The sequence below is a fragment of the Hetaerina americana genome, unplaced genomic scaffold, assembly GCF_022747635.1.
Source record: "Hetaerina americana unplaced genomic scaffold, ioHetAmer1.1.p SCAF_1, whole genome shotgun sequence".
In the NCBI taxonomy this organism is placed as follows: Eukaryota; Metazoa; Arthropoda; class Insecta; order Odonata; family Calopterygidae; genus Hetaerina; species Hetaerina americana.
In genome coordinates this window covers 120,969,780-120,995,421 of record NW_027286069.1, presented here as the reverse complement: position 1 = coordinate 120,995,421, position 25,642 = coordinate 120,969,780, and the positions used below count along the sequence as shown (strand labels likewise).

The 25,642-nt window shown below is 40.2% G+C and overlaps 1 protein-coding gene across 1 annotated transcript in view; it reads right to left on the bottom strand.

The window, feature by feature from the left end:
• Positions 1-15,879, bottom strand: part of fng (Fringe glycosyltransferase) — an 89,343-nt gene extending 73,464 nt beyond the window's left edge. Inside the window, exon 1 of the mRNA XM_071595053.1 lies at positions 14,981-15,879. Coding sequence (XP_071451154.1) covers positions 14,981-15,424 — 444 coding nt within the window. The 5' untranslated portion in view covers positions 15,425-15,879. The remainder of the gene's footprint in view (positions 1-14,980) is intronic.
• Positions 15,880-25,642: the final 9,763 nt, after the last annotated feature.

The following is a 25,642-nucleotide window of genomic DNA, read 5'->3' as shown; positions in this document are numbered from 1 at the left end:
CTTTGATGTTAATTAAGGCCTCGCTAAGGTGTTCCCCCGGAGGAATTGCATCAGGGCGATGTCAGGAGAGAGGCACCACATGAAGGGGGAAAGCCCCCGACATTCGGACAAATTTTAATGTTCTAACCTTAAACTTATTGTAAATTTCTGTGCGGAGATTTCAACACACGCACGCATATAAAATTTCGACCGCACAATAGAACACAAAAATAAAATACAAGATTGACAACTTGTACATAACACGTAAAAGGACACTTTTCAGATAGTTTAAGCTTTCGGTCTTCTTAAGCAGTCTGACCAGAAAAAGGCCCCAGAGAAGGCCGAAATTGTGTTATCTTATTATAGTTTTTTGTTCTATTACGTCGTCCAAATGTTATATTGTGTAATGTAAGTATGAAACTTTACACTGGATTTTCATGGAAACACAGAGCTGGGCGCCAATGCGATACTCTGTGAAATTCATAAATATCGCCATTAAGTTACGATTACGAGCGTTGCTTACGACTTGACATTTCCCAGATAAATTTCACGAAACGTCTACTACCTGCAAGATTCTAATGCAGAATGATTCCTACGGCTTTCAGTTAAGCAAAGAATTCGGGTGAGGCACCAAATAATCCTCTGAATATTTTCTGCTTGTCCTTAGAAACATATAAGTACGATGCATCATTAATCCTGCGCAAACGTCTCCGCATCGGCAGAACTATTGGCTATTGAGAGGAATGTATCCAATGCATTATAAATTCTCAATTTCAAGGTACCAGATGATGAAAGAATACACTTTGCTGATCCACATAGAATTTCTTTATTGGGACCGAGGTTTCGTTACAGCGTAACACCTTCAGGTACCTGAAGACGCTACGCTGCCTGGTGAAATTCCTGAAGATATAACGCTATAAGAAACCTAGGCCTCAATAAAAAATTCTTCGAGGAAAAGCAAAGCGTCTTCTTTCATCATGAAAGATTCCCACCAAGTTATTCCTGAAACTGTGTCATGTGCCAGAAGGTGTGTATTCTACGAATAAGTATGCTTGTTACGCGTCTTTAAAAATAAACAGGAATAAACTTTATTCTTTCTTGATCGTATCCTGTGAAGTGTATTCAAACAAGGGTTTTCAAGGGACCCTTCATTTTTAGATACCAATGGAGAACTGCCGAGTCGTAAATCGCCCGGTTGCTCCGGGAGACATGCCCGGAGAGTACGGAGACCCTTCCCCAAACCCGCTTCTCAGGGTTTACGAGGGAGAAGAGTCATCCCACGGCCATCCCACCAAATAAATTATCGCCGCATGATTCAATCAGGTAAAGAGGACGCACAGCATCGAAATCATGATCTCGTGTCACTCAATTATCCCATGGAATTTGTGTTTTCTATTCTTTCCACGAAGAAATTCCACCAATTAAACCCCGGGACTGCAATTCCCCATTACTACACTCAAAATATACCTAAAATTACCCTTAACCTTCGTCAGACAAAGGGCTTTTAACCAATTCAACAACCCGCAACATATATTAGCACACCATCTCCTAAACTTTCACGCGTTCAGCATCGAAAAACAAATGTTCCCGGAAAATTTACTTTAAAAAAATATCACCGCTCGGAAATGAAAACTCTCATCCAAGTTAACTTCTCACCGAAACGGAGCATTAGCGGAAAAAAACTCGACGGCGTGGCTTGATTGGCCGCTTTCTAAAGCAGCAACAATCGCTCGAAGAGTGTAAAATGGCTTCCCATGCCATTCTCACTCGCCCAGTCGGGGCAGCAACATCACAACAGGGAGCAAACACCACCACGAGGAAGTCGCCACTCCCAACCACCACCCTCTCCCCCAATCGCATTTCTCTCTCTCTCTCTCGCCTTGTCTCCCTGCAGCGGCCCACCGTCAATTTCCCCCACCTGAAAGGAGTTCGAACTTTCGTAGAGGGCTCCTCCCACACCGGCCCGAAACTAACAACTCCAACAACCCCCCCCCTCACACCTCCCCCCCACCCACACCCCACGCGCACAATCTGAATGCCTGCGCACACTCAAAAGCTATGGCGCTCGCCAGGATTCACGACCACAAAATTGGGCGGAAAAGCGCCGGTAGCGGGACAGGCGCGAACTAAAGCCAGATACATAATACAGTATAGCGTTCTAGCGTCAGCCCCCGCGCTATTTCCTTTCCCACGCTTCGACCCCCAATCTACCCGCCCCTCCCGCGGGCACACCACACCCCCTTCTTCACCCTCGGCTGCATCCATCGCTCCTCATTAGTTCCGACCAACCCCCCCCCCTCCCCGATACACACGGCGGCGCCAAACGCCTCCTTCACGTAACCCCGAGGCGAGAAGGGGAACGATGAGGGGGGAGGGAGAGGGGTGGGTGCAGAGCTGGTTCCCCACCCCTCGGGCCGAGTAGCCCCGAGGGGTGGGGGCGCAACCGGGGAGAGGGAAAAAAGTTCCGCTTACTCCGGCGGGCAGGTCGCCGGGACGGCGGTGGTGCGCTCTCGCGTATCGCAAGGCCTTATCGCAGAGGAGAAGCTGACTCCTCGCAAAATCAGCAAAGGCTTGAGGCTGCTATTATATGCCTTCCGGCAGGATGCGCGGGAAGGAACATCGGGGGGGGGGGGATAGAGGGGCTTATGCGAGGAAAAATATCCACGCCCTCGGGGCCAGGAAACTTGCACTACATTCCATCTTCCGAGAGCCTCTCTTCTACGACACACCATTTTATACATGTACGGAGCTGGATTACACGGGAGGCACGATTAACATCGCCCTTGCCGACGGCATTGCGCAAATTACGCACCATCACCTACAGAATGAAGTTCTTCTTCCATTTAGAAATATAAATTAATAAGGTTATTCGAAATAGACACATAAAATATGTACGCGCAGGGTCTATTACTCCTAGTACGTGCGTGGTCCTCGGCTTTCTTATTCGAAATCCTCGTACGAACTCTCATTATTTGCAGAACATCGGGGACGTTCTCCCGCCTGCGAAGAGTACGGCGGATTGGGTCGGACGCCCGAACCCCCTCCCAAATCCTCAACCTTAATCTCGGGAATACATATTTTGCATTCTTAATTATTTTCCCGCATGCTTTCATATATGCCATACATTCGAGGATACACGCGGTTTTTTATTAATAATTTAACTTAGGATAATGTTGGCGTCCCACTCAAAAACATTTTAGGGGCCTAAAGAATAACTGACTGAAGCGCTTTTCCACTTGGAAAAGTGCTTCAATCAGTTATTCATTATGTTCGACTTCCACCACATCACGCCTGAAGCCACTCAATTTATTTTAGGTGCCTATTTAATTGATTGATTGAGGCTTAATTTATACGAGGAAATTCACCCGCCAAGTCTGGAAGAATAATTTTGGAAACTGTTTTGTCCAGATATTTCTCAAGATACCAGCAAACACACAATATCATTTTCTGTATTCACATCTTTCTGTATTTCTGTATCTGAACTATCCCGACGACAGAAGTTACTGGGGCCCACTCACGGCTATCGCCACGTCGCGATTCGATTTCAATTCCTTTGGCAGCCCAATTTCCAATCCATATTCCACTCATTCCAATGATTCGACGGCGAGAAAACGATAGTGCTACTTCAGTGTCCCACTTGTCGATCGAATACAGGGTCTAATGGAGAACGAAAAAATCACTTCCAGAGTTAACAACGGACGGATTTCGAAACAAACTCGCAGTGCCGGCAGCCACGAGGACCCGCCCGACAGGAAGGATCATTTCAAGAGTCCCGAGAAGAAACTTCAACGGAGATACAATTTTATGGGCGATGGAAACTACTCGCCATTAGTTTCTCTCGAGTCTCGCGATCGTAAAATAAAAAAGCAAACAAGATTCTTTTGATGAATAGCCTACGGATGTGCGGCTGCCTTGTACATATATAGTCGTCCGTGTTAGTGGTATACCATTCACTTCTGGAAGAACATGAGCCGAAACAATTGCAGTGAACGAATCCCGGAAGTTATTTTGATTGCGAATAAACGAAATAAAAGGAAGAAAAAACCTTTGGATAATATCCGACGATCAATCATCGCAACAGAACATTAAATTAAATAATCATCGAGCAGAACAGAATGCAGCGCTCCACTGGTCGACCGCAGGTGGGAAGCCGAAATGGGTGGTTGGTTGGTTGCCTATCATGGGAGAGTAGTTTTCGGAGAGGAGGCGTGGAGGGCAGATTTTCGAGCAGCACCGCGAGAAAAGAGCAAGGCGGCGATCACTACGAGACTTTTTCCCCGTTTTCCCATCGGCGGCCACATTTTCCATCCAACTCTTCCACAACCAGTAAAAAAAAAAAACTTGACTGTGAGAACATATCGAGGAATGCCGTAAAGAGCACCAACAATCCTCGAGGAAGCATCGCAGGAGTCGTTCGTTCCCTCTTACGCCTTCCTTTCCGCGTCGCACCTACTTAGCCGCTATCGCCTTTAAAATGTGGATAGCGTCCCCCCCCAACAACACAACGCCTTAATCAGCCCGCACGCGGGTTCAAAATCGGCGCTAATCACGTGTCATTTCTTGGCAGAGATAATAAACGCTTGCACTCAAGCTGAAACATTTCTCTGCGCTTAAAAAAAAGATACTTTGCGCTTTTTTTTAAACTGTGAAACTCGAAACATTCAAAATTTCATTTTCCATAATCCAGAATGTTATTGGTTTTTTTCTTTGACGATTCCATCAGTCGCCAATGTGAATTCCTAGTAAAAAATATACCAATTAAGTGCTGCTGTATTAAACCCTGGTCTTTGTTTACATTATGTTCATCAAATTCATTATCTTTATTATTTCTTGAAAAGTCGCGTTAAGAGCAAGTGGCTTGATTTCAGTTTGAATGCTTAGAATGATGTCATTCAACACGAGTAGACATAGGGTGGCAAGCAGAAAGGGACCTTCAAATCCCTGACGTGAAGCTTCGGTAATCCTTGACCATGGGTGTTGTTTATAGAAGTAAGCGGTTGGCCGTAGCACAGCACCACCAAATGCGACGACGCCCCTCGGTGGATTAGTGTCGGGAAAGTAAGTTCCGCAAAAGCCACGCTGACGGTAACCACTACGAAAAACTAAAACAGCGAACGCTCAATACCACAAAGAGAAGTCTAAGAATGTAAGTTTTTGTAGAAATACTTTCAAATGAAAACGCCATTGGCAAGTGCTTCAGCATATCTGGCTGACAACCAAAAATGCCAAAGAACTGTGAGCATGAACAACTGAAAAATGTAGCAGTTCCCGAATCGTGGACTGCTAGGGAAACCAGGAGGCACCGCATTCAAGCAATCAGAAAAGACTAATAGGAAAGAAACAACTATAAAAGGCTCAATTTTTAACAGTTCTAATTCCTTGAGACACTTTTTAGGATTTATTTTTACCTCCCGAGTAATTTTCTTCATCAACTTATAATCGGCAGAAATTTTAATTATTGCCACATGGAGTAGGATCAGACAGCTATTTTAGGACTGTCCCATAAAAAACGACAACAAATGGACGACAAGTGCATCTCTTCGGTCATTCAGTCAACTATTGCTATATTTTAATGTTACACCTACACCTGCCTCTACAGTGGACATTCCAAAATATTTTTATGATTTTTATTTCCACTTCCATAATGTCTCAACTATCTAATTAGTTAACTAATTAAACATCCCTGTCGAGGCGAATGATTTTTACACTCCGAAATTGTTGCATTTTAATGCACACTCAGCGGATGAAAGTTACTGTTGTGGCATCTTCCGCAGTTTCTTGAAATTCATGTGATTAGCTACTTGTACTCAAGCGGCAATCTCCATGGACGCCAGATTTTTTTAAGGTTTAAGAAGGTTAGCCCAAACAAACAATTATTTGAAGAGAAATCCCTAATATCATGAATAAACTTCACCGAAGGTTAATCCGTACATATGCATCATAAAAGTAATTATAAATTGGACGTAAACGAGAACAAATTTTTAAAGTCATATTCACTCTTTCCCCTGAATAATAAAGAGAGTCAAGATTGAATTTGTTGGTTATTTTTAATCACAGCTTCCTAGAACATTTAAAAGTTTACCATAAAATGGGGGAGGGGGGTGAATGGTGTAAGCAAATATTTGGACCACGGCGGGGTGCTCAAAACGTACGCAATGAACGAAGAACCGTCCATGTTCCTCCGACGGGCCCCGGCGGCAAAAACGGATGACGACTCTGGGGCGCCTGCCTACTCCTGCCCCCCCCCTTCATTCCTTGAGAACGGAGTGCGGTGAAGGGAGGGAGGGAGGGAGCGGGGCTGCGGGGGCGTCGAGGGAAAGGCGGGGGGGGGGGAAGGGCCGGCCCATGTGCAAGATGCCTCTCCCACTCCGCCACTTGATACGCCCCCCTCCCCCAGGGAACGCGAAGCCTGAGACGAGTACAAACAATGAGTGGGGGGGTAGGATGCGGGCTCGCGAGAAAGTGCGGGAGTAGCACGGCGGGGTCGGCCGGAAAAGGGGCGATCCCCGCAGGTGGAGGAGAGGGAAGAAAGCCATGCTTACCACCAGGTTGCCTTACCGGAACCTTCCCTCTTCGGAAACCCATCGGCATTTTAAATCTCAGTTCTCAGTTTACCGACAGATGACACCTCGCTGGGATCATCATGTTACCAAGGCGGCAGCGAGCGGTTGCCTATGCAGAGACGACACGCGTATTGAGAGAAGTCCAACGTCGGGTTGTAAACAGTGACGCCTTCGCCTAGAGGGTCGCTCATTCCTTCTCACCCCCCCCCCGCCCTGCCCCATGTACATCGTTATCGCTACCAATAAAAATATCGCAATTTTAAAAATAAATTGGCCAGCCAATAAAGCATTTCCGGAACTACAATGGCTCATTACTTATGGGAGGCTATGTGTATTGGCGACAGCCAGGCAATGCGCGAAGGGTGAGGTGAGAAAACCCCATCCATCCATCGCACCGCCTCAATTGGCCCGTCTCCCTCTCCGCCATATGGAATCCTCCTACTCCCCCTTTCATTCATCTTATGTCCGACAGATCACTACCTCGCGATTACAGGATAATATGTTGGCTAAGTGGTCGTTTACGACGAAGAAAACTAATGCGACTACACTACGGACAAACCTTTTAAATATTCTCGAGAATCTACCCTTAAGTCTGAAAAAGAAGCACCTCCTATGTCCACAGTGCATTTAGACTATCCAATCACCATTAGACTATCAAAGTAACATTTATGCAAATTAATTAAGTGAAAGTTTGGGCCCATCGACAAACTTCAATGACATCTGTTTGGAAAATTCAGAGGTACGAGGAAGTGCTTGAATAGCCAAAGGGAGATAATTTTTTATTTGAGAGATTAAGCGTAGCACAGGTGGATTTAAGTATCATTTTTCCCACGAACGATAAGGGATCAGAATAATATTGTCCGACCGCGGTAGGGAGGAAAGAATTTTGTGTCAAAAGAATTCCGCTTGCTGTAACTCCCCCCATCACACACTCTTACGGTGGCTAGCAGGGTTCTATGTAATAATGACATTAATAATAAAATTAAAGGGACATAATCTCACAAGGAACTTGATTTGTTTGGAACCAAAAGTAACGAACAACACGCATTAGTACGTAAGCCGAGCAAGGTTCCGATTTCGCCAATTCTGAGGAGTGTTACTTCAACCTTGAATTTTGTGGCCAAAACACTAACAAGGGAAGGGGGTTTCACTGGATGTCTCTTTAGCCCCTTTCGCTACTATATGCTGGTCTGATGGTGGCGAATTTTCGCACTCCATTGACATTCAATTACTCCGGAAGGCCCGCATCGTGTAGTACCCCCTATGAGAACAGCGCAATGACAGAGGACAGAAGGGCAAAAGTTTGAGCGAAAATTATCGGCTGTAAGAACAGGAGATCCGACTTCGCTTTACCTCGGGGGAAGAAAGAGTTGCACAGTTATTTAAAGTGTTGAGTAATGGTGGAACTGAAGAAAAAAATAGTACACAGGTATATGCCGGGGGAATATAGATAGAGCAAGTTAACGATAGAATATTAAAAGAAGATGTCAAAGATAATTCAACAAATTTAATTGATATCTAGGAGTGCGGGCCAGCAACCAGTTATTCAGAGAAGGAATCACATAATTTATAGGTAAACCAGAAGAAATTATTGGAAAGGTTTCTTTTGGAGGCTTTCGAAGCACTAAATCCTGGGATATCCAGGATGTTTCGCTACATTTGGTCTTCATTCTCATGACAGCGTCCCGGAGACATTACGTCTTCAGGTCAAAAGTTGTTATTTCCACTTCAGGCGAAGTGAATTCCCAGTTGGGAATGTTCCAGATGGATTTCGGTGGGGGGGGGGGGAAGATATGGGAGGGGAATGGACGAACGTAGGCACAAATTAGAGCCAAGGAATGACCGCGATGAGAACACAATCGTTTTTCAAAGGGGAGAGGGTTTAATTGTTCTAATGCCTTGTTCAAACAGCAAAACAGACGGGAACATACGTGCTGAGAATGCACTCAATTAACATGCATTATACTTAAGCATAGATTTATGGAGAAAGTTCGTTAAACCGCATTCAAATTTCCTCTTCAGCGGATACACACGCGAATCACGATTTAGTTTCCGTGAAACGCAACGTCAAACTCGAGTTGATGAAAAGGCGGGAGCGGACGGCAGAGTTTCAACGGGAATGAGATAATATGAATTCGCGGAATGAGCTGATAAATGAATCCGATGGCATATGAAACTCTACTTTGTGAGAACTCATGATAACCGAATAAATTAACTTGGTATTTTTTCACACAAAAAACTTGATTATAATACACTACCGGTTTCGCGATGCAGCCTATGCGTCGAAACCGGTATTATTGTAATAAAGTTTTTTGCGTAAAAAACTGCCGAGAATAGATAGAAAGTACGAGGGAGGATATTTAAAATATGAATTATGAGTGGTGAAATAAACAGGAATAGCATATTGAAATAATTTAAGAGGCACTGTGTAAATGAGTGATTAATGCGAATGTGCGATTAAAAATTAGAATGAAACGGAAGACGGTGAATCGAGAGTCGAGGAGACGTACACGCAAAAATAATAATTTAAGGGGAGAAAACAATCTTTCAGTGGATATGTGACGGAAAGAGGCTTGAAACAATTTCTTTCCCCGCGCACACATGTAGGAAGTAGAGAGTCGAGAGAGAAATGTGTGCTGGAAAGCAGGTTATTTATTTTATTTTCATACAATGGTACCCTGCAAGCCACCACCTCCAGGGTGTGTGGCAGGGGGTAGTGACTGTCCCCTCTAACTAGGCAATGTCCTAAATGTGGAAAGGTGGAAAAGACAAAATGAATTCACGATGGAAATGTAAGATTTTATGGCACCGCAGTAAACCCGTTCCTACTCGTCCATTGCGTGATTCCGAAAACCGCGGGTTTTTTAGAAAAAAGCACGAATAAGCGCAGATCAGAGACTTTTAAAGCGTGGAGAGAAGAGAAACAAATGGAGAGAAAGGAAAAGATAAATATATATCGGATAAGATGGAAAAAGGTTGTCGGGGGAACTTCAAATAGAGGAGGAAATGTGAATGGAGATGTGAAAAGGCATGAATGGGGTGTTACGTACGTATGAACGTAAGGTGAGGCAATGAGAAGATGATTTTAAATCGTGTGTGTGTGTATATATATATATATATATATATATATATATATATATATATATATATAGGGAGATAGGAAGTATGCGTGCAGGTGAAGAAACCTACCCCTAATCAGTGAACCCTCTCCAATAATAGAGGATACTATTCGGACGTATTTGAGTACTCGAGTTAACTGTACCATAAGCGGCCGCCCAGGGCGACAGATGACTACGAATCTGTGGGCATCGAAAGGCGGTGCCTTTCTAGGTGGTCAACACTGAGAACCTATGCAAATATTACTTGAATAAATTAAATTATCACCAGCACGGAGTGCTTTGGAAACTGATTTCTCGGGAGGAGAAAGTGCGCATCGACTCGTTTTTCATCGATGAGCCCCCATAACGACGGAGGCGCCGGCGTGGGATACAAGGAGACCGCTGTGTGACTAGGAGCCGACAAATCTTGGAAAGACCCTGGCTAAGAGTACGTGCATATATACATCATTCATCGGCTGAATTTGATAAGAACTGTATTAAAAAGTAGCTTAAACATGGTATAAACGCTAAGGTGGATCAAAAAACAGAAATTTGTGGTCTATAAAACTTGGGAGCCCAGGATCAAATCGACTCCACAACATTACCACATATCATTATGTCCACTATTCTACCGTTTAGGGTAGTTTGTGGATGGACAAAGAATGTACAACGATCGAGTTCTTTGGCACCCCTAACAAATCACTACACGATATCCAACACTGCAACAAACCTTTCTTCATCTCCGCATGTACGATTCCCTCCCTTCATTCCGTCCAACAGGCCCCGATCATTGTCCTTCATCTTCCTCGCTTGCCCAACGCTTTCCCCTCCAACACAGTCTTCCCCGTACCATCTCCAATTAAAATGCTCCGCATCCATCTTTCCTGCCTCCTTCGGATTTCTCCCCTCTCACCCTGCCTAGCACTTCCTCGCTTGTTTCCTCTTCGGTCCATTTCACCTTCTCCACACCCACATATCTACGATAGCCTTCAATCGACGCCGGGCCATACATAACTACGCTCATTACCAAAGCTTTAACAAGTCTAGTCATAACATCCACCTAATCAACGCCCATGCCAACAATTCGCTCGTCCTCGTAAAAGCTATTTGCAAAGCATTCTTCTTAGCTCCGTACTACTTTGACCATATTGGTCCAAAATACTTCCAAGATAGGTAAACTGTTCCACTTGCTCTAGTTTCTGCCCTCCTATTTTAATGTTGAGCCTAGCCTGCCTCTTTCTAGAAAGCCTCACAACCGTTGGTTTGCTTACATTGATTCTCATCCTATACATATAAAACTGAGTCTCTAATGCGCTCAGAAATGCCTTCAATATACCTCGAATGCTTATGTATACATCCGATTGTATTTCAATATTATTACATAGTCCCGTGCAAGCAACCGCTAGGGTGTGTGGCAGGAGGTGATTACACGACATACTACTTTCGACCCAAAATATTTCCCCCCCCCCCAGCACGGTTTGAAATCATTATTCCGATCCCTTGTCGTCAGTGGGAAGAGCGGATCGTTGTCACTGGGGCGCTCCGATGAGTGTGGGACTGCGAAAAGTGTACTTCTGTAAAATCTTCGGAATCAGCGAATTTTTAAGACGCTTGTTTGCGGCCTGAAGTCCAAAGACGGTCATTTCCCCATTGTCTTTTACGGTTATCAATTTCTCCTCCGTGGGTTTATTCGCTCAAAATGTTCCTATCGCCAAGCATCATACGCATTTGGGTGTATGTAATTGTCAATTTGTTATATCAATGTTCCAAGTCCGATGTAAAGGTTGAAGTGCCGTTTCCGGACTAACACAAAATATATCGGTTTACTTCTTCCCGAGTGCACCATTTCTACTGGCTTGATGGGAAGTACCCCCCTTCCCCCGGTTCATTCTCGTCTCTTTCCAATACACCAATCAGCAATGCCTCCCCCCTCCCTTGGCAGACTGGGAAACTAAAGCTTGACCATTAACAAAGACTCTTGTGCAACACGCACCGGACCCGTCTGAGACATGTTCAGATTGCGGATTAGTCACCTCCCAAAGTCCTACTTCATCGACGTATGCTACGAATTAGTCCATAAAAACTCAATCTTCCACGTTTTCCTTGAACTCCTCAGAGAGTTCTGCAGGAATGTCATTAACTACCACGGCCTTATTTGATTTCGATTCCCTTAATTTCCCATTTATCCCACCATCGAGTATGCCTGGACCTAATATATCCCCATCTACGGAATACTTCCTTCATAAATGGATGCAAAGCATATTGATCGGCAGTGGGATATAGAAGGCTGCGATAGAGGGGAGAATGTTGGGCAAATGAGGAAGGGGCAGAAATAGGAGGGGATGTTGGACGGAATAAAGGGAGTAATTACTCGTACATGGAGTTGAAGGGGGGCTTATTGTAGAGGAGGATGTTGGGTTGTGTATTACTAGCAGAGACAAGAGAATTGTTCGGTAGCTTGTGCCCATCCAAAACCTATCTTAACCGGTAAATAACCTCGTAATAATAATACAGTAAGCTTGGTGGCCAGTTACCTTTATCGCATAGTTCCTTCTCCATATTCCTTCCATCTCTCTTGAATTTTATCTTTTTAAATGAAAGGTTAAATCGATAATTTTCCCGACTAATCTTTGACTGTTTGCATGGATTTTCCCGGCTTACTTCCTGACAGTCAATGATTTCACCTTCCCGTGCCTCGCACCAATTTCACCATTTCTTCGCAAACTCTCCGCGTCCTTGAATTTCGTGTTCCATCTCGCTTCTTTCGCCGCATCCGTCTCCCGTCATACTTCATTACTCAACCAACCCTTTCCACTTTTGTCCACCTATGCTCAAAATCTTCCGTTTCCTTCTCTCGTCTAGCTTTCTAATCTCATCTCTAATCCCTGGTTTCCTTGTCCAATGGTTTTGTTTGCGGATTTCCATATATCCCTTTTTTAAATACGATTTTTACTCGTGTTTCATTTTTTCTTTTATTAAACCCGTCTTCCTTTCCTCACTCATAATTTTCTCTACAGCCTGCTCATAGCCATTTCATATCGTCCCATTCAATGCTCTACATTCCACTCCCTCAATCGTCTTCGCCGTTTCATCCTCTTAAACGTTACGTTACACTTCATTGCAGTCACGCTTCCTTCATCTTCTACAGTGTCCTCAACGTGACACCATGGCCGCCCACCCCACTTGGACCGAGACGCCTTTGCGACGGTCTCCCTGAGGAACGGACGCTTCGCGGGTTACGCACCTTGCTGCAACTGGCCAATCCTCTGCATGGGTGTCCCAACCAGGAGCAATCATCATTTCTCCCGCCATCACAGTTCTAGAGGTCATCAGAACGCAGAAACCCTTCCACCGCATCAAATATCCATGGGAAGGGGTGTAAACATTAGGATTCGAAATTCTATTCTGCCATTTGGAAAGTATGAAACTAACACGTGGAATAAAATCCCGGGGAAATTGACTGTTATTCAATTGAATACTCAGAATAAAGAAAATTAAGGTTGTACTTAAGGAACGGAAATGATTCCCTTAGCTAATCAGTGGCTTTAGTCTTTGATCTTTTCAAGATATTAATTTTTTTTAATATTTAAAGCCCTTTTTACTAATCTTGTAACTGGATTACTCGATGATACTATTTTCCATGAACAATTTCGACCAACGCCGTACGTTTCTTCGCCTTACGGTTATGAATAATGCAGCGTCGCTTCAGCCAGAATTCAGTTTCCGTAGAATTTGCTAAGAATTACAACTTGAAACAAGTCTCTTAATTTCACATGAAATGATTTCCAAAGCATGCACACACGTCATTACATACTGATGATTAACTGAAGCATAAGTAATTTAAACCACCAACCGTACATCCGTTAATAAATCCGCGGAGATTTTAATGTCTGGCGGGTATGTGCACGAAATCCTTTTGATTCTTTGCCATTAGAAACGCCGATGCAAAAAAATTAAGCAACACAAAAATAAAGTGGCAAAAATTATATTCGTGCGACAAACAAATAGTTTGAAAATATTTCTAATTGATAAATAAAGTTTAAAAAATACATGAAATTAAGATAATCCACGGAGAACATGATTCCATTGGGTTACGCATTATCTTTTACATTTTCATCGGTAAATGAGTTTCCGAGGGTTAAGGAGGAAGAATATGGTAATTTTCCCCATAGTGATAATTAAAATGATATCCAGCACATTAGAATAATCTCACTGTATCATCTGACATAATTTAGCGTAGATATGTACTCTAGAAGGTGATTATGTCTCGTTAGGAGCGTTGTAAGAAACACGCTAATAAAGGAACTTGACGTCGGGGCTAAGATTCCTGAAGATCACCGGCCACAAACGAAGCACATTTATTGTTTAGTGAGCAACAATATCACTACGATAGGAAAAACACCTCAAGTGTGGGGTAATTCAAAGGCTGAGAAACTAAGAGTCACTTTCTCTTCTGCTTTTGCAGCCAAACCATTGGAAAAGCAAAATACTATGACCACCCCACGTGTTGTGCTGATATGGCACCAGAAATAATACTTTGAAATGCTAAAAAAAAGAGTAAGTTGGAACAGCATTGTCTATTAAATAGCGAAGGAAGGCTTCGTAGAAATGTTTAAACTGTGGTCATGTGACATAACCTATCGTTAGAGAGCAGGAGTCACAATTTGCAACTCTCGGAACACCCGAGGCAGGGAATAATTTAAGAAATCGCTGACCCCCAATGGAGATCAGTGAATGAAAGCAAACGAATTTAAGGGTATGCGTACTCTGCAAGAATAAAGAGTTTCATAGAAGCCATACTCAGGTTGTAATTGGCCAAAAAAGCCGAACTTAAAATGGGTGTTAGGTAAATTCCTACAATTAAATTATATTCCCATTCCATAAACTGTCATCCCGAACAGGCCGCTCCTCTGAACGGAAATAGAATGATAGATATAATGTAAGCATTTATAAACCACAGTTCTCAACCCACATGCTGGTTTGATAGTCGAGGGCAGAGATCACCCAATACTAAGCCCAATGGCGTGTGAAATTAGCACCTCAAGGTTGTTGTGGGGAGGGGGGGGCAGATCCTTGTTCCATCTGTGATTCCCAAGAAAGTTCTGTCACTCGAAAAATCACAAAGTTTGTGTAAAGTTGAGGGAGCCATGAGGCGTCCCCAGATATTGCATCAGGGCCCTCCGGTCAGTAGTCCAACGCTCTACCGACCGGACTACCTCGTTCCTTTATTTAAGAAATCGATAAACATGAACAAATGGGAACAAGATTAATCAATTTTTGAAAATAAAAGAACTCCACCGATTTGCTAATGTTGAAATAAAATTGTCAATGATAATTTACCTGGTCTTTTGCTAAGTTGAACCACGTCTGGAGCACAAGCTGGACCCGACTCCTGTGGAAACCACCGGTCGTTTTAACGCTAATGAACAGGTCGTCCAAAGTGGTAGGGGAGCGGACACCAGGAGGTGCCGGCGAGGTCTCTAACGCGGAAGCACCACCCATGCTGTCTCTAGACTTGTCACCACCGACATCGGGTTTCACTTGCTGCGATGCCGAGAACTCCGCGATGGATCTCGGAGCCCTCTCCTGCCAGCGATCCTCGACGGGAGGCGTTCCACTGGCGCCTCCCCAAGAGCTCATGATGGCACCATATAGCGCCGTGGCCACCAGTAGTAGGGCCACTTGTGCTGCTCTTCTTTTAGTCCTCATTGCGCTGCTTACCCTTACCTCTGATCCGCCTTCGGCAACAATATCACCTAACATCCGACTTGAAGATGTAACCATTTAAACGGTCCAACTTCATTACGAGGTATCACTCTCTCTTAATAAACTGCGACCACGGGCGTTGAGGACAAACGGGAAATAATTTACTTCACTTGGGACGGTATTGGCCCATCCCATTACTTCGCTGACACGAGATATGGAACATTAAATTTTTTAATACATCCTGTGCTCTCGTATCCATTCACGGGGGAAAATGACAATATATTGTAACAGGGTAGAATAAATGAATTGATCACTACTATAACAGAACAGTCCAGTGTTAAAAACCGTTACATTTCATTGACAACTAGGGGCATCAAAACGAATTAAACCAAACGATGATACCATGAAATACAATTACCAACTTTTCTGCAAGTCTTCGGGGAAAGTTTAGAGTTTTTGAACAATGTGTTTTAAAAAAGGAAGCTTGACATGCGACGGGAGAAAATAGGTGTATAGAATAATTGACAATAGTTCACCAAAGCAACAATAATAAGTAAAAGTCAACAAATAAGTATTTACTTCACCATACAGAAAAAAGTTGGTCGATACAGTTCAGATTTAGTACGTGAAAAAAGGAGGAACGAAGAGATGATTCAATAATTTAAAAATAAAACGCTGAATTTGTGAATATATGAAAGAAATAGTTACGAGATTAGAGCCAAAAATGAAACAGAAGCACCGAGTAGCGACCTATGAAGTACCCGTTAAAATATTTCGTATTCCCGGTTGGACGCAAATAAAATCAATGGCTAATTAAAAACTGGCTATAACCATCATTTCGCACTGATCACAGAATCGAACTCTGGAATATGACGGCATCCGACTCACTATACTACGAGTACGCATTTCCTTGCGAAAAGAATGTTAATATCGTCCAGTATAGTATATATTGAAGCACCACACGCTGGAATCAGATGAAATTCAGCACTTCACTCCTCCGTATCGCAGTCAAAGTGACAATCAAGCACAACCAGCCAAAGTTTTCCCACTTATTGGTTACATATTTGAATCACTGAGAAACAATCACCGATTCGAAAAGAAGCAGCACTCACGGAAAGCACCGCAACAGGTTGTTCAACATCTGACAGTTCATTCGGCCGAAAATGCTTTGACTGCCCGAGTTCAAAGTGGCGTAAACACATAAACAACAACAAAAGTCATGCCATGGCTGGGGATGACTGAGGCAGTGTGCACAAACACGTCTGTTTCCTCGTAATTCATTCTCATCAACTGTTGGCAACGCCGTGATTCCCACCATGTCGCACCTACTGGAGGAAACCACAACTATTTCCGACTTGCAGTAGACCAGGCATACTTCAGAGACATCTATCAGATTAGCCAAAATACGTCGAACTTTAAGATCATGTGGCAGGGCCTTAGAAAATAGCGCTCTGAATTAACTTCATGTAAATGAAACTTATGAAATATGCTGATTTACTCTACTCATCGTTTTCCGATGTATGCTAGAATGAACATGAAATTGTTATTTTAATTCAAAATCTTCTGCCTTTCCGACGGAATGGTAAAAAATAACCTAGAGTAAATGCATCCGAAGGTTAATCTACACCAGTTATCGCCATGCATTGAAAAATTACAGACAGCGGGTCTACACTAAGACGTAACAAAACTAGGACCTTTGGGCGAGGTAAACACGTTAAATTGTGGAGGGAAATGAAGTGAAAATTATGCGCATTTCAACATAGTATTGTCGAGTAGAGTATTATCGACTAGAGAATGACTAACGCATACTTGCTTTATTCTCATTTTTACTCACATGTTTTATTCTGTTAGTGCATCGTATACCTATTATATTTTGGGTGGATATACTGGGAATGGCATGGAAGAGCATCGACGGTAGAAATTGTCCTTCAAATGACCACTCACTGTATCCTTCTCCTAAATCCAATTTTCCTGCTTCGACACTAACGCCATCAAGTCTTCTTTGGATGTAGTTTAATCCCATCAAATTTCCCCTTGTTACATCAGAAGGGTTAAGTTATAAGCATAGACCTGATTATAATTTAGCACGTAGTTCCAAAATGAATAAAAAATAAGTTTAATGCTAGTAAAACAAATCATTACATGTTTCACGCGCAGGCAAGTCTCCATCACCCAACTTGAAATAGATTCACTATCTAAATATGCACTTTATGAGTTTTTTCCATCCTATGTATTTTCACAGGATTAACCTTTCTTTACTCATTCTGATTAGGCCCATCTGTACATCCAAAAACTATAACCACCTTCATTGATCTGGTTTCACATTTGTTTTGTCTTGAATGTATATCAAAGAGTATCTATTCCCATGTTAGTTAGTTTCAATTCCGAAGGAAATACGAATGAATCATATGGATAGGTAGCTATGGTGCTCAGGAAGTTTCCAAATATTATTAGAAGACTCCCCTGCTTTGCTTGTCAGGTCAATCACCTGTGCTTCTACCACAACTGTTTATCCAGCTTCCTAGGAGCACCTTTGTTTCTTACCTTTCTAATGGTAAATTTTTGAATCCCTGATTTGACTATAATTTCATCAAAATTCAATGTGTATCTTTCACCAACCCAGTTCAGCCTCCTTTCTCCTCTCCTGGTATTTTTTCCCCATCAGGAAAGCTGCGCCCATCTCTCTACACACAATAATCATTTCTGGGGCTTCATAGCAAATTATCTCATTGCAGCTGTATATTTTCTTTGATGGGTTCTATATTTGTACCACAAATCCTTGGACAAAAATAAATTGATTGATCTACCTCCTAATTTTGATACAAGCAGGATGAAGACAAGGCATATGTATCCACTCATATACGTGTAAATACAAGCCTAATCCTTATGCACAAATTATCATTTATGTAGCTTGTACATGATTAGGTTGGAGTGTATAAAGATGTTACAATCAACACCAGTTTAAAGATCTATAGTATTGTGGATCCATTAGTAACTACTGTTGCTTATCACACAGACGCGAAAATGATTGTCATTATAAGACACTTTTATATTTAGAGAGAATGTGAATGGTGCCATTCCACTTCACACCGTGTGTGTCGAGTAGATTGAGATATACCTTGTCACCAAACGATACTCACTCATGGATAAGTCAAATCATTAAATCAATTAGAATCTGCTGCCTATCCTTAATGCACAGATATTTGTGATTAATTGTTCTCCTAATGTGGACCTTATAGCATAAATGAGTAGCAGCAGACTTCCACACACAATCTGAAATGATTTGAAAATTTAAAAAAGGGTCAATGCTCACTAAAGTATCTGAATGTGTACAAAAAATTTAATTTATAACAAAGCAATGTAATTAACAATTAAAAATAATCAATGGGATATGTCAAAAAAATTAAGCTGCTGCGCCTGTAACTAAGTTCATTGCAGCAAGGAGGCGATTTGGTGCATCTTAGGCCGTTAAATTTCTAAATTTACAGGCTCTCGTACATTCAACTGAAAATCCTGCAGCACTGGAGGAGAAACTTCAGCTTCAACCAATGTAGTGGTGATGCCAGTAAAATTCAAACAAATAATTAATGTTTAAAAATGTTACCTTGGAAAACTCTCGACATTCATGTTCCCATTTCTTCGTTAAACAAAAAGGACATCCAGGACATATGTAACCTTAAAGAGGAAAACAGCATCACCATGATCGATTCTGCATTCACAAATTGCTACTGCTATGACGATTAAACCGGCTGTCAGTGTTTTTCTTGTTACTTTCACACGGTTATAGACTAATATAATGTATATATACTTGAAACTTCGACATAATGAGACAATTGAAAGACACTTCCCAGACACCTATTTGTTTAAATGCTTACATATATCTTTAGTTCATCCTATTTTAGAGTATAATTAATTCATATGGAATCGATCTTAGAAGCCCAAGTTACAAATTTTGTAAGAGTGCACAATAAATTCTTACCAATCGTCAACAATTATTACACTGGATTCTCCACCAATAGCACACCGTATTTGGTAACAATTGATACATTGAATGCTCACCCACTCTGTGTCCCCTGTCAGAGTTGTATCACACAATTTAAAGAATAAACTTATAAAATGTCCACCCTCCCTAGACAATACATTTTGATGTTACCTTTCCTTATACCAGAAGGACATTTTTCCACATTAAATACTGCAGTAAAAACTTTTCATACTATCCATCAATCAAAAGGATAATCTTCTCAGCCCAAATGTTTATTTGCATAGTGATAATTCGCCACAATTCAAGATGAAATCCATAGGAAGTCATTTCAAAAATTTTTAACAATCCATCATGAATTATATATTCTGTGCAATAACCTTCACTAGACGTGTTACCATAAAATTAAAATAAATTCTAGTCACTCTTTCAACTATCTGTTGGATGCATTAATATGCATTGCCAAGGGTTTTATTGTATACTCCTTGTTTCATATTCTTTTGTACAATATGGCTTCAATATTGATTTGTAAATTGGGCAATTAACATAATTATTATAATGTTCAAACTATTCCCCTTAAAATTAGGTTGCCACTTTTTAATTGAAATAGATACTGAGGGGGCAAACAAGACATTGAGAATAATTGAAACTGCCCTTCTGTAAAACCTAAATGTCAACAACTATAACAAGCATGACAAAATGAATCCTAGTTATTTTTTACAAAAAAAAATAATTAAAAAAAATATGAAAATAAAATGCTCCATATTTGATTAAAAAAATATGTAGTCTAGGCATCCAATGAATATTCATCAGATGTTTCATTTCTGGAACTACAGCCACAATCTTGACAATAATCAACAATGGTTAGCACGCTCATTAGGAAAATGACCAATATATATTCCATGTTTTCAAAAATACTGATATTTGAACACCACACCCAGTTCAAAAGTAATATTGTAAAATGAAAAATGTTACTAGTCAAGAGAACTTCTACATAAAATTAATACTATTTTATAAAACGGCTAATTTATCGCACATTGTCCAAGGTGATTACCAGACCAGAATAACACCTCATTGCATCTGAAACAGAAGTTTATTTTTTGTAAATGATATCATTGAATTTGAAGTGATATATGTATTTTTAAGCTAATCTATGCCGAATTAATGCAAGAAATAAGTTGCACACGAGTCATCCACTACAGGAAATACAACACACACTACAAATGGAACTTCAAATTTGGGAAATTCTCCCTAGTCTCCAAGTTCTTCCTAAAATTTCCAATGCAAATAATTTAAGAATAAACTTTGTGGGCAAGGAACACACATAATGTAGTTCTTTGTCAAATTTTAAGATATATGCATGAAACTTCGGACTTTTTTCTAGTTACTTGTAAATGGGATTTATCCATTTATGGTATAAACGTCCTTATTTTATGGTCACTGAAATATTCACTCCCGCTTCACTCACCCCACATAATAAGTTCACCTTCAAATAGCAGTACTCTTTTATATCAAAGGTGCTTTTCACTTTCCCATCTTGAGTTTTCACTCCTCAATGTACATACCAAAATCACCTCGTCATCCATGGTTTTTTTTAATTCCTCACAACTTAGGTAAAATGTGCAACTACAATGTGAATGGGCCCACTCTATGGATGATGTACACTATTCACTTGAGTCTACATAATATTTTAAAACATTTAATTTCTTAAAAATATATCATCAGCTACCAGAGCAATTGACCTGAACTCGTGTGGAGGCAAATCTTCACTGAATTATTAGTGGTAAGCTAACACTTAAGGTAGGCTTTGGAGGGACACATAATGAACTTTGCTACATGGCATGGCTTTGCCTAATAAGAGATGACCAGACAGCCCACACTACAACTAACTGTTCTTCAATTACACATACTTCTTTCCTCCCTTGAGTCCGTTTTCCCTCTGTGCCTCACGCCCTTCCTTTGGATTTCTTCCAAATTCCTCCTCCCCCACAATGCTTCCCACGCCATTTGTTTTCCTTTCCACCATCCTCCACACGCACATTTTTAAAGTCTCCAATCTACACCTATCATTTTGCATCAACAACCACCTTTCTGCAACATTCAAGACCACCCTCCATATCAAAGTTTTAATTAGTCTATTTCTCTTCACTTCCTCACTCAATAAAATGACCTATTATTCCCTCCTTGTGACATATCCTTGGCCTAATATCTTGTCCTCACTAACACACCATCTTGGTCCAAAACACCAAAGAGTAAAATGCTCCACCTGCTTTAGTTTTCACCCTTCTATTTTAGCTTTTAACTTAAGCCTTCATCTTTCTCAAAAAACCTAAACCTATGTTTTGTTCAGATTGATTCTCATCCCAAACCTATCGCATTGATTTTATGCACTCAACAGCGCTTGTAATTGCTTGGCTGAATGAGTAACCTGAGCTTGATCATCAGCTAACCTGATTTTATGAACTCCCAACAGACTTCCATTCCTACCACCAAATCTTCCCACACCTCTTTAACTATCCACCACTCAAACCCGAGCTACGTACAAGTTCTGAATAAATCACCTATCGCAACAATTTCTGTTATGTATTTATTAATTTTACCAACTTACTCTCTTAACCACCATCTCGAAATCTACAGAATGAAAAACTACATCCCGATTGTTTTCTGTTCCCCACTAATGGTGAGCTCATTGGTTCCTGATGGTCCCAAATACTTAAGTCAAGTGAAATGAAACTTGTTCCAGTCCTTGCACATGGCTTACCCCTTTTTTGAAACACACTCATCTGACACAATCTTTCACCCATATCCCTCCCTCATTAATTAACCCATAAAAACTTTTCTACCTCGAATCACTGGACCAAAACTGAAAAGAAATTAAACTTATTTTTATCAAACATAAGTGTCCCCCAAAACAGGGAAATTGAAATTAAGAATTTGAATGCATTTTCAGGTTTTTAGTACAAACTACACTTCTTTCTTTATCACCCCAATGTTATTTGGCCCCATGGTCAACTTGTTCTCAGGAATCTTGGGATAACATTCATTTATCTTTAGCTCCATCACATACTGCACAAGGGAATGTAACAAAAGACAAACGGGCCCATAATTATGAAATTATGCCTTCCGCATGCCCATGGACCTATGGTTTGTAGTTCATTGCCTGGCAACATCAGCCATCTTTTTCTAGGGGAGATAAATTGGAGAGATCAAAACTAGGCAAGGGACCACAAACAAATCAAAATAAAATCAAAATTACAACAATAATCACCAAAATAATATCCACTGCAATACTGTATTGATCACTTTTTTCCGGTATTTTATCACTTGGCATGATATTGAAGTCTTTGGCAATGGAGACAAAAGAAAATTACAGATTTCGTCAACTCCAACATATAAGCTCCTTATCGTTAAGATTGGCTAGATAAAATAGCAAAATAATGTTTCCACCCTGTGTTATTATACCACTTGCCTTGAAGTACTTTCATTAAAAGTCTGCCTCCAACTTTGAAGGGTAAGCACAATGAAAAAAATTTCAAAAACTGTCACTTTTTCAACTGCTGAAATTATCTAACAAATTAGAAAATAAAATACAATACCATCTTTCAAAATTCATGGATGCAAATGCTATGTGAGCAGAGGATGACAAATAAATTGAAAACATCTTCAGCATAAATAGAAATTAAACCAAGGACATCAGAGAATTAATTTCATAACTTTGCAGCGGAACGTAAAGCAATACAAACTTTTTTCCATTTATGAAAAATGATGTTTAATCTCTTCCATCTTCACTTTAAAAGAATAGACGAGGCAAAATATTAGGTACGCAAGCAAAACAATTGGCTTATAATTAAACATAGAAAGAATACACTTAGCAGCTGCCGTGATAAAGATAAAGGTAATCAACCTGAAGATTTTCACAATTTAAATCAAATTTCACTGACATCAAAAATATTCATGTAAATCAGAAATGGAATCAAGAACATTTCTCTTCCCTTCAGGTGATTCATCTACATTCACCCGGCAAGACAAAAACTTCTCTTTTGATTCCTGGTTCAAGTGAACTTCATTCAATGTCAATCACATTTGTATTTAATAATCAACTTCTCACAATTTGCATGATTCACTTACTTTGAGAAAAATGAGTCAGACGGCAGTAAGAAACTTATTAATTTGTTTAAAAATGTATTTGTTGTAAAGACCTTTTCTCCTACACCCCTTCATACACAACACAAATGGTACACACACAGAACAAGGGAGCATTACACACTATTTTTCAAAAAACAGTTGAATTGAATATCATATCCACACTCCCTCCCTGGGGTTCTTCTACTTAACACATTTTCTCCTGAGTCCTTATTATTTTGCTCCAAACAAAAGATAAGATTTCCAAATAGGACAAAAGTATATTCAAGACAGGTAATCAAATAAAATTTAATGTCGAGGTACAACATGTACAAATCTCATTACACCATAATTGAGACAATAGTCTTATTATTATACAACCCATATTTCTATTCCAATACAATGGTATATTGATAATAAATATTTTGTTGCTTGAGTACAGTATATAAGAGTAAAGCATTCACTTCATCCAAAACTGATGCGTCCAATTTCAAATTCAGTTTGAACAATAAATTTTTACTTTCAAAAAGAGGTTCCCTAACTTGGATGCTACTAACTGCCTGACTGAGCTCAGTCTAACGTCATTCACATCAATACACACACATACACACATATTTTCACCCTAGTATTTTAACAGGAGTCCACTTGTGCAATGTGGGAGTGAATTTCTTTAATCAATGCTTCTGTCAAATTACAACCTGTAATTGTGCGGATGGTCATATCTCCATAATAAAATCTCGGTGGGGAGTACATGAGCGTGCAAATAAATTAGCTTAGGAATTGAAATCAAATCCACTTCAGATGGGGGTCAATGGTTAAGGTTGAATGTGGAAATGAGTATTCCATTAAGAGATTACATATAAATTACTTTGTCATCATTCTCTAAAAAATGCAGTACCTTTCATAAACTTACTTTCACTGTGACCTACATACTTAAGAGATTAAGTTACCAAATGAGCACAAATAAAATTAATGACTTCATGCGCAATTGATTGGTGAGAAAAATGCTATAAATGACAATTTTAAAATCTCCCCATTTTTTTTAAACCTTTAAAAAAAATCACAAGGCCTAAAAAACATCACAAGTTGTTTGGTAACTCTTTATCGGGTGGCCTAAATTAGTACTCTCCATTTTCAGTCAAAACACTGAAGAAAACATCAATAGAATAAATATTACATTTCAAAATGTTGAGATTTTGTGCTTGTTCTGAATACGTATGAGAAAAATCTTATTTCTTTGGCTTGGGAAGTATTCCTTAAAAAAATATATGTAAGCGGCTTTGGTTTAAAAAATTTTAGACCAACTTTGTAGATGAAATTTCAGGAAATGTGTCGGAGGTAATGGATAACATGCACCACAAATGAAAAACTTTCATCATACATAATTGTTATGAAGTAAATATACTCATCTCCAACTATGCTTAGAGAAAAAATCGAAAGTGGAAGTAAATATTACAGATATAGCAATCTCCTGGGATTGGTGAAACAACTACAATGTGCATCAGTAGTCACAACCATTCAAAACATAGTTTCCATTCCATCAAAAAAGACACTCTGATTCAGATGGAAGTCATATTTCCATTCATCAAATACTGATGTTCTAATCTTCACTGAAATATTTTAGTTTGTATATTATGACAATTGGCACATATATCACCCAAGAATACTAATGAAGTCCTACCACATAAAACATATAATGGGTCAACAATTTATGTCAAAACGTGCTACTTAAATGAGCAATTAACAGCTTGTTAAAAAAAACTAGAAATCATAAGAACTTTGATCACTGAAATGAGTCCATATAAAAGATAATCTACACCTATTTTACAAGCAACAAGTAAGGTAAATCCCATGATTGTCTTCCTTATCATCTGCGGATAAATAATATTAGTGACCTCAAAAATATCTTCAATTACAGGATTTTTACATAAAAGTCATTAAACCCATTTCAAAGACTAGAATTGAGGCATCGATTTTTTTTAAATTCCCGCAAAAAATGAATGCATTTTGTGATTCACAAAATAAATGAAATAGAAAAGACAATAATTGATGAACTACCACACTGGTTCTCAATAAATAAGTAGACAAAAAGACATAACTTTACTCATAGAAGTTTTCCTTCGTAAATGCCGTAACATGACTAATTGTTCAATAAAAGTAAAAACTACATATTATTTACACTTCACTTTTTACCT